This window comes from Papio anubis, chromosome 20 (genome assembly GCF_008728515.1).
Source record: "Papio anubis isolate 15944 chromosome 20, Panubis1.0, whole genome shotgun sequence".
Lineage (NCBI taxonomy): Eukaryota > Metazoa > Chordata > Mammalia > Primates > Cercopithecidae > Papio > Papio anubis.
The window spans coordinates 34993953-35008590 of record NC_044995.1 but is presented as its reverse complement, the minus strand read 5'-3'; the positions used below and the strand labels follow the sequence as shown (position 1 = coordinate 35008590).

Genomic DNA, 14638 nt, shown 5'->3' with positions numbered 1-14638 from the left:
ACCAGCCTGACCAACATGGAGAAACCCCATCTCTACTAAAAATACAAAATTAGCCAGGCATGGTGGCACATGCCTGTAATCCCAGCTACTCGGGAGCCTGAGGCAGGAGAATCGCTTGAACCCAGGAGGTGGAGGTTGCAGTGAGCCAAAATCGCATCATTGCACTCCAGCCTGGGCAACAGAATGATACTCCATCTCAAAAAAAAAAAAAAAAAAAAGCCCACAGCGACATACCACTGCACCCCCACTAGGATGGCTAGAATAAAAAAGACAGTGAATAACAAATATTGGCCAGGCGTGGTGGCTCATGCCTGTAATCCCAGCACTTTGGGAGGCCAAGGTGTGCAGATCACTTGACATAGGTCAAGAGTTCGAGATCAGCCTGGCCAACATGGCAAAACCCCACCTCTACTAAAAATACAAAAATTAGCTGGGTATGGTGGCACACGCCTGTAATTCCAACCACTCTGGGGGCTGAGGCAACGTAATCGCTTGAACCCGGGAGGCAGAGGTTGCAGTGAGCCAAGATTGTACCATTGCACTCCATCCTAAATGACAGAGCGAGACTCCATCTCAAAAAAAAAAAAAAAAAGCTCAATATTAACACAAAACTAAAATGTAACATTTTGTTCTTTCTCTTTTTCTCTTAATGACAGAGCTGTCGTCGAGAAATATCTGCTTGAAAAGTCTCGCCTGGTGTCTCAGGAGAAGGATGAGAGGTAGGAGAACGTTTTCCCAGGAATCTCTGAATGCCACGTCATGTCTGCGTTTCTTCCTACAGAGGAGAGAAGCAAAGCAAATGTCCTGAGGTCAGAAGAACTCGGGGAGGCCGTGGAGGCTCTCACAGGAGCAGGGCCTGCCCATCCATCTTCTCCCCATACCTGCTCCTGTGGCCTCACACTTTGTCCTCATACCTCCCAAGCCACCTTTGTGTGCCTCCCTGGAGGTTTTATCCCCAGTACGTGCTCAGATGTCTGCACAAAATATACTTAGATTGGAAGCATTTCTCAGGCATGGTAGCGTGTGCCTGTAGTCTCAACTATTCAGGAGGTCTAGGCGGGAGGATCACGTGAGTCCAGGAGGTTTAGGCTGCAGTGAGCTAGACACCACACTTCAGCCTGCGCAATAGAGCAAATCCTTGTCTCTTTGTTTTTGTTTGGTTAGTTGGGGTTTTTTTTTTTTTTTTTTTGGTTTGTTTGTTTGAGTCAGAGTCTTGCTCTGTCACCCAGGCTAGAGTGCAGTGGTGTCCTCCCGGCTCATTGCAACCTCCACCTCCTGGATTCAAGCGATTCTCATGCCTCAGCCTCCCAAGTAGCTGGGGTTACAGACGTGCACCACCACGCCCGGCTACAGTCCTTGTCTCTTTAAGAAAAAAAAAAAAAAGCAGGCCTGTAGCAGTGGCTCACACTTGTAATCCCAACACTTTGGGAGGCCTAAGCGGAAGGATCACATGAACCCGGGAGTTCGAGACCAGCTTGGTCAACATGGCGAAATCCCATCTCTGAAAAAAAAAAAAAAAAAAAAATTAGCTGGGCATGGTGACACACACCTGTAGTCCCAGCTACTCAGGAGGCTGACCTGGGAGGATCACTTGAACCCAGGCAGTCGAGGCTACAGTGAGCTGTGATCGCACCATTGCACTTCAGTCTGAGCAACAGAGCAAGACCCTATCTCAAAAAAAAAAAAAGAAAGAAATATTTCCGATTGACAAGTTAGTGAGATGTACACCCACCCACCTCCAGTCCTCTGGAAATCTATTTGCTCAAGATGCTCATTTGTTTCTTTTTGTTTTTTGAAGACATAAGAACTGACTTGCTGTTTTAAATTTGTACATATTTGAGGTGTGCTCTCCAAAGCCATGTTAGTAGTGGTTTGCAGAGTAGCTATTGCTTGGCCTCCAAAAACAACTGTGTTCCTCCCAATTTTGACCTGTAGGAACTACCACGTGTTTTATTATTTGTTACTCGGGGTCAGCGAGGAAGAGCGCCGAGAATTTCAGCTCAAGCAGCCTGAAGATTATTTCTACCTCAACCAGGTAAACAGCCTCAAGCCCCAGTCACAAACGCCACCTCTGTTCCCGGCTTCAAGCTGTTTATGCACAGCCGGGAAGTCAGAGGCAGCCTGCCCTGGCCCCCAAACCCGCTCCCAGAAGGCAGCATTAAAAGAACCCATTCATTCCCCTGGTCCTGGGGCCCTGCCCCGCTAGCTCCGGCCAAAATCACTCTGGCACGCCACCCTCGCCGGCCTAGGAATGCCCAAAGTACCGACGCCTTTGTTTTCCAGCATAACTTGAAGATTGAAGATGGGGAGGACCTGAAGCATGACTTTGAGAGGCTCAAGCAGGCCATGGAGATGGTGGGCTTCCTCCCCGCCACCAAGAAGCAGTAAGTGTGCGGGTCCCGGGGACCGTCCCTCAGAGCGTACAGGGGGCCCACATGTCCCTTACCAGTCACTCTGAGGTCTAACCTGCAACCCAGTGAAAACGGGCAGGCAGTGTCCTGAACAGAGCCGCCATAGGAAGTGTGGCCCAATAGAAGTGAGCACATGAGAAGGGGCTGAAGCCATTGGTCATTAGGCGATGCCAATTAAAGGTAATGTGAACATACTTAACACTGCCGAGCTGTACCCTTAAAAATGGTTTGGCCAGGCGCCAGGTGACTCACTCGCGCCTGTAATCCCAGCACTTTGGGAGGCCAAGGTGGAGAATTACATGGGCCCAGGAGTTCAAGACCAGCCTGGGCAACATGGTGAAACCCCATCTCTACAAAAAATAAATAAAATTAGTCAGGCGTGGTAGTACACACGTGTGGTCCCAGCTACTTGTGGTGCTGAGGAGGGAGGATCACTTGGGCCAGGGAGGAAGAGGCTGCAGTGAGCCACGATCACGCCACTGAACTAATCACGCCACTCTGGGTGACAAAGCGAGACCCAGTCTCAAAAAAAAAAATAGTTTAAAGAATACTGGGTGCGGTTGTTCACACATGTAATCACAGTGCTTTGGACGGCCAAGGCAACGGGATCACTTAAAGCCAGGAGTTCAAGGCTGTGAGCTAGGATTGTACCACTTCATTTCACCCGGGCAACAGAGCAAGACCCTGTCTCTAAAAATCAAAGAAGTTAAGGTAGTGAATTTCATATTATGCTTATGTTACTACAATTTAATTATTTTTTTTTAGGTGGGGTCTCACTCTTTCACCTAAGCTGGAGTGAAGTGGTGAGATCATGGCTTACTGCAGCCTTGACCTCCCCTGGTTCAGGTGATCCTCCCACCTCAGCCTCCCAAGTAGCTGGGACTACAGGTGCGTGCCACCACACCCGGACGATTTTTTGTAGAGACAGCGTTTCCTCATGTTGCCCAGGCTAATTTTGAATTCCTGGGCTCAAGCCATCCACCTGCGTAAGCCTCCCAGCGTGCTAGAATTACAAGCACAAGCCACCGCTCCCAGCAATTTAAATTTTTTTAAACCAGGCAGGCATGGTGGCTTACGCCTGTTATCCCAGCTATTTGGGAGGCCAAGGCAGGAAGATCGCTTGAGACCAGGAGTTTGGGACCAACCTGGGTAACATAGCAAGACCCCATCTATTTTTTTTTTTTTTTTTTAATTTTCCAGGCATGGTGGCACACACCTGTAGTCCCAGCTACTTGGGAGGCTGAGGTAGGAGGATCACTTGAGCCCAGGAGTTCACAGTTACAATGAGCTAAGATGGCACCTCTGGCCTGGGCGCAGTGGCTCACGCCTGTAATCCCAACACTTTGGGAGGCCGTGACAGGTGGATTGCCTGAGCTCAGGAGTTCAAGGCCAGCCTGGGCAACATGGCGGAACTCCATCTCTACTAAAAATATGAAAAATTTGCCAGGCATGATGGTGCATGCCTGTAATCCCAGCTACTCAGGAGGCTGAGGCACGAGAATCACTTAAACACGGGAGGCAGAGGCAGCCGTGAGCCAAATTGGTGCAAGGCACCCCCGCCCGGGGGAAAAGGCAAAAACCTTTCCCAAAAAAAAAAAAAAAAAGATAGCACCTCTGAATAGCCAGTGGACTCCAGCCTGGACAACATAGCCAGTGACTGGCCAGACATCCCATCAAGTTCACAGACAGCATTAGACGTCAGGACAGTGGTTCCTCTGGGATTGGGGGGCTCCAGGACTCAGGACTTGGAATGTTCTATTTCTTGGTCTGGAGGCTAGTTAGAGGGATCTGTACACATTTTTTTTTTTTTTTAAACAGTTTCACTAGCCAGGCATGGTGGTGCAAACCTATAGTCCCAGCTACCCAAGAGGCTAAGGTAGGAGGCTTACCTGAGCCAAGGGAGGTTGAGGCTGCAGTGAGCCGTGATTGTGCCACTGCACTCCGGCCTGGGTGACAAGAGTGAGACCCTGCTTCATAAAAAGAGAAAATAGCTGTCTAGCCAGGTGCAGTGGCTCATGCCAATAATCCCAGGTATTCAGGAGGCCAAGGCAAGAGGATCACTTGAGACCAGGAGTTTGAGACCAGCCTGGGCAACATAGCAAGACCCCATCCCTTTAAAAATATGGTTTTAAATTAGCCAAATGTAGTGGCCTGTAGTACCAGCTACTCAGGAGGCTGAGGCAGTAGAATCACTTGAGCCCAGGAGTTGGAGGTTACAGTGAGCTATGATCGTGTCACTGCACTCCAGCCTGGGCGACAGAGCCAGATCAAATCTCAGGAAGAAGGTAACTGTCTGCAAAGTCACATTCCACAGAGGCAGTCTTCAACAGAGGCCTTAGATATTTTTCCAACTTCATGTGTTCTGAACAAAATTTGCTGGTTTTATGGATTCAGCCCAGTCCTGGAAGTATCTGATGTCTTAGGAATGTAGAAACTGCCCAAATGTGAGTGCCTTTTCTTTCCCAGGATTTTTGCCGTCCTCTCGGCCATCCTGTACCTAGGCAACGTCACTTACAAGAAGAGAGCTACAGGCCGAGAGGAAGGGTTGGAGGTCGGGCCGCCCGAGGTGCTGGACACCCTGTCGCAGCTTCTGAAGGTACTGATCGCCATCTCTGTCCCTCCTCAGGCCTGACTCAGGGCCGCTGGCTATCTCTCAATACGAGGGACCGTACCCAGAACTTCCTACGTAGGCTGAGGTTTCATCAACCACGACCTTACGTCTTCCGCTCTCATCTCTACAGTGTTGCTTCCTCATTTCTGATGAGCTCTGTGGACAGGGGCATCTCCTCCTCCCACCCTCAAGTGAAAGCCTCTCTGAAACTACAGCTCAGGGGCCAGGTGCGATGGCTCACACCTGTAGTCCCAGCCCTTTGGGAGGCCGAGGTGGGAGGATCAACTGAGGTTGGGAGTTCAAAACCAGATTGGCTAACATGGTGAAACCCCATCTGTACTAAAAATACAAAAAGAAATTAGCCAGGCATGGTGGTACGTGCCTATAGTCTAAGGTACTCGGGAGGCAGAGGCACGAGAATCACTTGAACTTGGGAGGCAGAGGCTGCAGTGAGCCAAGATTGTGCCACTGCACTCCAATCTGGGCGACAGAGCAACACTCTGTCTCAAAGAAAGAAAAAAACTATAGCTTGGGGCTACGTGCAGGTGTTGATGGTGTGCTCCTGTAATCCCAGCTACCCAGGGGGCCAAGGCAGGAAGATTACTTGAGCCTAGGAGTTCATTGCTGCAGTGAGCTGTGATCGTGCCACTGCACTCCAGCTGGGGTGAGTGACAGGGTAAGGCCCCATCTCTTAAAAAACAAAAACTTCTGGTTTGATCATTTTCTCATTGGACCTGCCATCCCTTCCTCCTCCACTGGTTCTCAGTCAGGGGCAGTTGTGCCCCCAGGACACACTGGGCAATGTCTGGAGACCTTTCTGGTTGCCATACTCTGGGTTGCTCCTGGCATCTGCTAGGTAGAGGCCATGGATGCTGCTCAACACCCCGCAGTGCACAGGACAGCCCCCCCCCCCGGCAGAGAATTATCCAGCCCCAAGTGCAAAAGGCAGTGAGGCCGAGGAACCCTACCCCAGTCTTTTGTGTTTTAATCCATTTATGCTTAGCATTCCATTCTTGGTACAGGAGCCCCAGCTTCTGTTGAGTTCTTGGGGATATGTGAGCATCTGCTGGGATATTCAGAGAAAGCCCCTGCCAGCTGGGTACGATGGCTCACGCCTGTAATCCCAGCACTTTGGGAGGCTGAGGCAGGTGGATTATCTGAGGTCAGGACTTCGAGACCAGTTTGAGAACATCAGGCCCCAAAACCTGACCAGTATGGAGAAACCCTATCTCTACGAAAAATACAAAAATTAATTGGGCATGGTGGCGCACACCGTAGTCCCAGCTATTCAGGGGGCTGAGACAGGAGAATCACTTGAACTCGGGTAGCAGAAGTTGCAGTGAGCCAAGATTGCGCCACTGCACTCCAGCCTGGGTGACAGAGCAAGACTCCATGTAAAAAAAAAAAAGAGAGAGAGAAGGCCCCCGCTTATTCCCCACTCTTGCTGCTGGTGGGCAGAGACCACCAGCTCAGGTAGCTTGGCAGCTGGGGGAGGGATGAGCATGTCGGCTGTCTGGGTAAGGTCTAAGCCCAGCCCCTGTGCAATGGATGGGAGCCACCAGCTCCAACAGGCAAAGCAGTGAGTGCTGGTCACCGGGCGCCACCTGGACCCACGGCTCACACTCACATAAGGCCTGTGCGCGCACATACCCGGGCCACGGAGTGAGCATCCGGCAAGCCCATGCTATGTGGGAATTCTGAAACCTGCCAAGTATAAAACAACATCGCAGGCCAGGCGCAGTGGCTCATGCCTGTAATCCCAACACTTTGGGAGGCCCAGGCAGGCGGATCACCTGAGGTCAGGAGTTCAAGACCAACCTGGCCAACATGGAGAAACCCCATCTCTACAAAAAATACAAAAATTAGCTGGGCATGGTGGCAGGCGCCTGTAACCTCAGCTACTGGGGAGACTGAGGCAGGAGAATCGCTTGAACCCGGGAGGCGGAGGTTGCAGTGAGCCAGGATCACACCACTGTACTGCAGCCTGGGCGATAGAGTGAGACTCTGTCTCAAAAAAAAAAAAAATCGTGGGTGGGTGGGCAGGCTTCAGGGCCCACTTCCAGGCCTGGCTGCTGAGGGTCCGTCTCCCAGCTGCCTCAGGCCCCGGGCCTTGCCTCAGTGACACCAGGACATGCCTGATATGCCCTCCATCTTCCTTTTCCTTCTCCCTCTCCTTGACCTCCAAACAGGTAAAGCGAGAAATCTTGGTGGAGGTTCTGACCAAAAGAAAAACGGTGACCGTCAACGACAAGCTCATCCTTCCCTACAGCCTCAGCGAGGTGAGCGCTGCCCAGGCACTCACAGAGTGCCAGACCCCAAAACCCAAGCGGGAATGGTCTTTGGAAAGAGCTGGCGTGAGTGGGCCGTTCCTGTCCCTGAAATGCTAGAATGGAACCCAGGCAGTGCCTCTGATTGTCATGTGAGTTCAGGCCAGCCTGGGACACAAACCATGGCCCCCAGGCCAGAACTTGAGCCACATGCATTCATATCTATGTTTCTATATGTTCCGTGTGTGTGCTGATTCTCACCAGCAATAGTTGGCCAGATCCAGCCTTCCACCTGGTTTTGCTAATAAAGTTTTATTGGCACATGGCCATACCCATTCATTTATATACCACCTAAGACTGCTTTGGGACCATAGCAGCTAAGCAGAGCAGTTGCGACAGAGAACATCAGGCCCCAGAGCCAAAAATAATGACTCCTTGGTCCCTTCCAGAATAAAATTTGCCCATCCCTGGACTCTGGAACATGGCACTGACTACCCTTGTGTAACTCCCAGCCTGTAAGTCTCAAGCCTGTGACTCTAAACCTGGTTAAGGTGCCTCCTTCTGGTTTTGCCCCAGCCTGGATGTTTTCTCTGTGCTGTATTTCTCTTGCATTTTTACATCTCCAGAGCAGGATCACTTGCAGCTTGTTTAACAATAGGAAAGTACCTAGTCACGATGGGGATTTTTAGCCCCCCACCCGATGGGAAGCTGCTGTGGCATTTCAAACAGGCACAGGGGACATTCTGAACCCACATGGGTCCAGCACACCACGTGATGTTGCCAGGAAGTTGCTGCACATCACCCAAGACCCGAGCAGCACTGGTGCCCCCAAGAAGCTCCATGCAGAGCCAAAGGCGCCAGGCAGCTCCATTTCCTTGACACCCAAGAAATGCAAAACGAAGGGGACACATTCTAGATCTTGTCTGCCGCTGAATACATCTGTCAGAGTTGCGACCTGAGTATGTGAAAAAAAAAGACAATTTATTCTATATAGATTGGACCTTAAGAGCTTTTTTTTTTGAGATAACATCTCACTCTCGCCCAGGCTGGAGTGCAGTGGGACTATCTCGGCTCACTACACCCTCCTCCTCCCAGGTTCAAGTGATTCTCATGCCTCAGCCTGCTGAGTAGCTGGCATTACAGGTGTGCACCACGAGGCCTGGCTAATTATTTTTGCATTTTTATTTTTATTTTATTTTTGAAACAGAGTTTCGCTCTTGTTGCCCAGGCTGGGGTGCGATGGCACAATCTCGGCTCACTGCAACTTACGCCTCCCGGGTTCAAGCAATTCTCCTGCCTCAGCCTCCTGAGCAGCTGGGATTGCAGGCATTTGCCACCACACCCGGCTAATTTTGTATTTTTAGTAGAGACAGGGTTTCACCATGCTGGTCAGGCTGGTCTTGAACTCCTGACCTCAGGTGATCCACCCGCCTCGGCCTCCCAAAATGCTGGGATTACCGGCTTGAGCCACTGTGCCCAGACTGGTTTTTTTTTTGTTTTTTGTTTTTTGTTTTTTTGCATTTTTAGTAGAGACGGGGTATCCACCCGCCTTGGCTCTCAAAGTACTGGCATTACAGGCATGAGCCACCACGCCCGGCCACAAAAGAGCTTTGATGCACACGGTGATAGCCACATGGTGCCCCTGGAAGAACAAGGGGCCTGAAGTTAGTTAGACCCTCCTTGCTGGTTCTACCACAATTGCATGCCCCACCCCCTCCCTGAGCCCAAGTTCCTCACTCAGCAGCAATTTTGGTTGCTCTGAGGAGTGTATGGAAAGGCCTCCGTGGCCATTCCAGAGGCCACTGGGTCTGTTAACGCCTCAGTGTGCAGGCACGTCCTCCAGGACAGGGTGAAAGGTGTGTGTTGGATGAGTTGAGTATTGACAGAGACCACCTTGGCTGATTGCAGTGGCTCACGCCTGTAATCCCAACACTTAGGGAGGCCAAGGCAGAAGGATTGCTTGAGCCCAGGAGTTCGAGTCCAGCCTTGGCAACATAGTGAGACCCCCGTCTCCACAATAAAATTAAAAATTAAGGCCAGGCACGGTGGCTCATGCCTGTAATCCCATCACTTTTGGAGGCTGAGGTGGGCAGACCACTTGAGGCCATGAGTTTGAGACCAGCCTGGCCAACATGGCGAAACCCCTTTCTGCTAAAAGTACAAAAATTAGCCAGGCATGCTGGTGTGTACCTGTAATCCCAGCTACTCAGAAGGCTGAGGCTGGAGAACCGCTTGAACTCAGGAGGCAGAGGTTGCAGTGAGCCAAGACTATGTCACTGTACTTCAGCCTGGGTGACAGAACAAGACTCCACCTCAAAAAAAAAAAAAGTAAAAATTAACCAGGTGTGGTGTTGTGCGCCTGTAGCCCGAGCTACAGTGGAGGCTGAGGCAGGAAGATCACTTGAGCCCAGGAAGTGGAGTTTGCAGTGAGCCAAGATTGTACTAATGCACTTCAGCCTGGACAACTGAGTGAGACCCTATGTCAAAAAAATATATATACCAAGGGCCATCTTGGCCAGGCACAGTGGCTCATGCCTGTAATCCCAGGACTTTGGGAGGCCAAGGCAGGCGGATCACCTAAGGTCAGAGTTTGAGACCAGCCTGGCCAACATAGTGAAACTCCGTCTCTAGTAAAAATACAAAAATTAGCTAGGTATGGTGGTGCGTACCTGTAATCTCAGCTACCTGGGAGGCTGAGACAGGAGAATCGCTTGACCCAGGAGGTGGAGGCTGCAATGAGCCGAGATCGTGCCACTGCACTCCAGCCTGGGCGGCAGAGCAAGACTCCAGTGCAGGGCCTGCCGTGCTGGAGGTGAGCCACCCGCTCTGTGTCCATAGGCCATCACTGCCCGCGACTCCATGGCCAAGTCTCTGTACAGCGCCCTGTTCGACTGGATTGTGCTGCGGATCAACCACGCACTCCTCAACAAGAAGGACGTGGAAGAGGCAGTCTCGGTGAGTGCCCCCATTTCCTCCCTCAAGCCAGGTCAGGGGAGGCCACATCCTCACTACCAACATCCTTGGTGGGCAACCCAGAACATCTGGAGCCGAGGCATCTGTAGTCAAGAGGCTGTTTCCCCCAACAGGCAGGACCAGGAAACAGGACAGGCTACAAAATTCAGGCCCAGGGCAGAATGAAAACAGGGCCCCTTATTCAAAAACGACAGATTCTGACATGCACCTGTGGTCCCAGCTACTCAGGAGGCTGAGGCAGAAGGATTGCTTGAGCCCAGGAGGTCAAGGCTGCAGTGAGCTGTGGTGGCGCCACTGCACTCCAACCTGGGCAATAGAGCAAGACCCTGCCTCAAAAAAAAAAGTATGGATTCCATGCTGGTAATGGCAAAGTGTTCTGCCGAGCAGCGGGGACTCAGGACCTAACAGGTCACAGCCTGTAGAGCCAGCCCCTCTCATGAAGGCTGGCTCCCACAGGGGGCACCTGCGGGCAGTGACCATTTTCTCTGTCTCTCCCAGTGCCTGTCCATCGGGGTCCTGGACATCTTCGGATTTGAAGACTTCGAGAGGAACAGCTTCGAGCAGTTCTGTATCAACTACGCCAATGAGCAGCTACAGTATTACTTCAACCAGCACATCTTCAAGCTGGAGCAGGTGCGGAAAGGGCTTTTTTGTCAATTTTTTGAACTTGGTAAACCAGACATCACGTGAAATTTACCATCTTAACCATTCGTAAATATTCAGTTCAGCGGCGGTAAGTGCATTCACAGATTCGCAGTTATGCAAACACCACCACCATACATCTCCAGAACTCTTTCATTTTGCCAAACTGAGACTCTGTCCCCATGAAACACTCATTCCCCATTCCCCCTCCTACAAGCCCTGAACTCACCTTTCCACTTTTTTTTTTTTTTTTTTTTTGAGACAGGGTCTTGCTCTGTCACCCAGCTAGAGTGGTATAGTCATAGCTCACTGCAGCCTCAAACTCCTAGGCTCAAGTGATCCTCCTTCCTCGGCCTCCCGAGTAGCTGAAACCACAGGTGCACACCACCATGCCTGGCTAATTTTTGTATTTTTCGTAGAGACAAGGTTTTGCCATGTTGCTCAGGCTAGTCTCGAACTCCTGAGCACAAACAGTCTGCCCACCTCGGTCTCCCAAAGTACTTGGGATTACAGTTGTGAGCCACCGTGCCTGGCCCATTCTACTTTCTGTCTCTGTCATTTTTTACTAAGTGCCTCATGTAAGCGAAATTAGACATTATTTGTGTTTTTGTGACCGGCTTGTTTCACATAGTGTAAAGTCCTCATGGGTCATCCACATGGTAGCATGTGTCAGAATTTCCTTCCTTTTCAAGGCTGAGTAATATTCCATTTTCTGGATGTACCACATTTTGTTCATCCATCCTTCAGTAGACACTTGGGTTGCTTCCAGCTTTTGGCTATTGTGCATAATGCTTTTTTGAACATGGGTGTGCAAATATCTCTTCAAGACACTGCTTTCAATTCTTTCGGGTATATACCCAGAAGTGGACTTGCTGGATCCTATGGTAATTCTGTTTTTAACTTTTTTGAAGAACCACCATACTGTTTTCCATAAGAGCTGCAGCATTTTATAAGGAAATACCATGTTGTTGCACACCCAGCCCAAAGGGAAAATAGAATGAGCTGGAACTGGAATCTCCCTGGAGGCCCAGATCATTGGTGAACTTGCCACAGAATTTTTCTCAGTCAGAAGGAAAATTTAAGAAAACCCACCCAGCCCGGGATGAGGCAAATGTCAGGGATGTTTTGAGCCATAATTCATTTGGGGGCTTCTCTGTCCAAACAGAAAATCTTTTTGATGAGAGAGAAACTGGGCTGCCTTTTAAGGATTTGCTTAGCTCAAAGACATTGATAACCTATCTGATGTGTCTTTTTTTTTTTTTGAGATGGAGTCTGTCTCTGTCGCCCAGGCTGGAGTGCAGTGGCACGATCTTGGCTCACTGCAACCTCTGCCTCCCTGGTTCAAGCAATTCTCCTGCCTCAGCCTCCCAAGTAGCTGGGACTACAGGCACGTGCCACCATGCCCGGCTAATTTTTTTGTGTTTTTAGTAGCGATGGGGTTTCACCCTGCTGGCCAGGCTGGTCTCAAACTCCTGATTTCGGGCAATCTGCCCACCTTGGCCTCCCCAAAGTGCTGGGATTACAGGAGTGAGGCACCGCGCCCGGCCCTGACGTGTCTTCTCACAGCTAAATAGTCAACCATCCTTATTCATGTCTTCTCCTTCACATTGATGATTCTGATGGGAAAATGAAACTGGCAGGCTTATGTAAATATCCAGCTGATTTTTCTATTAAGCTTTTTGGCGTGAATCATTAGGAGTGTAGCTGGTCAGAATTAAGTTGTGCAGGAAGGGTGACATACACACTAAATTGTGAAGACTTAGCGTGTGAGAAAAAAGAACATACACTGTCTCAGTAGCTCACTGCAGCCTTGAACACTGAGGTTTAGATGATCCTACCACCACAGCCTCCCAAGTAGCTGAGACTATAGTTGCACGCCACCACACCCAGCTAGTTTTTTGGTTTTATTTTTTGTAGAGACAGGGTCTTGCTATGTTGCCCAGGCTGGTCCTGAACTCCTGGCCTCCTACATTGGCCTCTCAGTCATTTTTTATGTCAATTACACGTTAACGTGATCACATTTTAGATATACAGGGTTAAATTAAGTGTATTATTAAAGTTAATTTTAAACTATACACAGAGGCACATATCTGTAGCTACTGAGGAGGCTGAGGTGGGAGGATTACTTGAGCCCAGGAGGTCGAGGCCGCAATGAGCTACAGTTGTGCCACTGTACTCCAGGCTGGGTGACAGAACGAGACCCTGTCTCAAAAAAAAAGAAAAATTAATTTCACCTTTTCTTTTACTTTTTACATGTGATTATTAGAAAATTTGAGGCTGGGCATCGTGGCTAATGCTAACAATACCAGTGCTTTGGGAAGCCAAAGTAAGAGGATTGCTTGAGGTCAGGAGTTCAAGGCTGCAGTGACCTATGGTCACACCACTGTACTCCATCCTGGGCAACAGAGCAAGACCCTGTGTCTTAAAAAAAAAAATTGAGACAGAGTTTCTGCCAAAAAATTTTATTTTATTTTATTTTATTTTTTATTTATTTTATTTTTATTTTATTTTATTTTTTGAGATGGAGTCTCGCTCTGTCGCCCAGGCTGGAGTGCAGTGGCGCAAATTCGGCTCACTGCAAGCTCCGCCTCCTGGGTTCACGCCATTGTCCTGCCTCAGCCTCCTGAGTAGCTGGGACTACAGGCGCCCACCACCACGTCTGGCTAATTTTTTTATTTTTAGTAGAGAGAGGGTTTCACTGCGTTAGCCAGGATGGTCTCAATCTTCTGACCCTGTGATCTGCCCGCCTCGGCCTCCCAAAGTGGTGGGATTACAGGCATGAGCCACCGCGCCCGGCCAAAAAATTTTTTTATTAACCAGGCATAGTGGCACATGCCTGTAGTCCTAGCTACTGGGGAGGCTGAGGCAGGTGGATCACTCGAACTCAGGAGTTTGAGGCTACAGTGAGCTATGATTGCACCACTGCTCTCCAGTGTAGGCAACACTGTGAGACCCTGTCTCTTAAAAGAAAAAAACAAAATGTGAAGATTCCTGTTGGACAACATAGCTCTGGAGCAGGGGCCAGCAAACCACAGCCTATGGGTCAAATCTAGTCCCACAAATTGTCTTTATAAATAAAGGTTTATTGGCATTGGTTTACATTATCATCTGTGGCTGTTTTCACATCACGACTATTAGTTGCAGCAGACAGTATCTGGTTCATAAGGTGCTATCTGGCCCATTACAGAGAAAGTTTGCCAACCTCTAGATGGTTTAAAGTGTGATTTTTTTTTTCTTTTTTTTCTTTTTTTTTTTATGAGACGGAGTCTTGCCCTGTCACCCAGGCTGGAGTGCAATGGTACAATCTCAGTTCAATGCGATCTCCACCTCCCAGGTTCAAGCAATTCTCCTGCCTCAGCCTTTCCAGTAGCTGGGATCACAGGCATGCGCCACCACGCCTGGCTAATTTTTGTATTTTTAGTAGAGACAGGTTTTCACCATGTTGGCCAGGCTGGTCTTGAACTCCTGACCTCAGGTGATCTGCCCGCCTCAGCCTCTCAAAGTGCTGGGATTACAGACGTGAGCCACCACACCCAGCCCTTAAGTGTGATATTTAAAGCACCAAGCTGTGGTCAGTATTTGAGAATGTGCATTCTTGTTTCCTGTTTACAATCATTTGTTTATCTAGTAAGTTTATATAACTATTAATGTATTCATATTGATGTACTCATATGCATTTTGTTATTGATATATTTATGTATATTTTTTTCACTTTTAAATTCAGGGGTACATGT

At 49.4% G+C, this 14638-nt stretch overlaps 1 protein-coding gene across 1 annotated transcript in view; it reads left to right on the top strand.

Annotated features, from left to right (window-relative positions):
• MYO9B (myosin IXB) overlaps positions 1-14638 on the top strand; it is a 137318-nt gene that overhangs the window by 74733 nt on the left and 47947 nt on the right. The window contains 7 exon segments of the mRNA XM_017952277.3: positions 657-719; positions 1936-2035; positions 2284-2384; positions 4878-5007; positions 7212-7301; positions 10128-10244; positions 10761-10895. Of these exon segments, the coding sequence (XP_017807766.3) occupies positions 657-719; positions 1936-2035; positions 2284-2384; positions 4878-5007; positions 7212-7301; positions 10128-10244; positions 10761-10895 (736 nt within the window).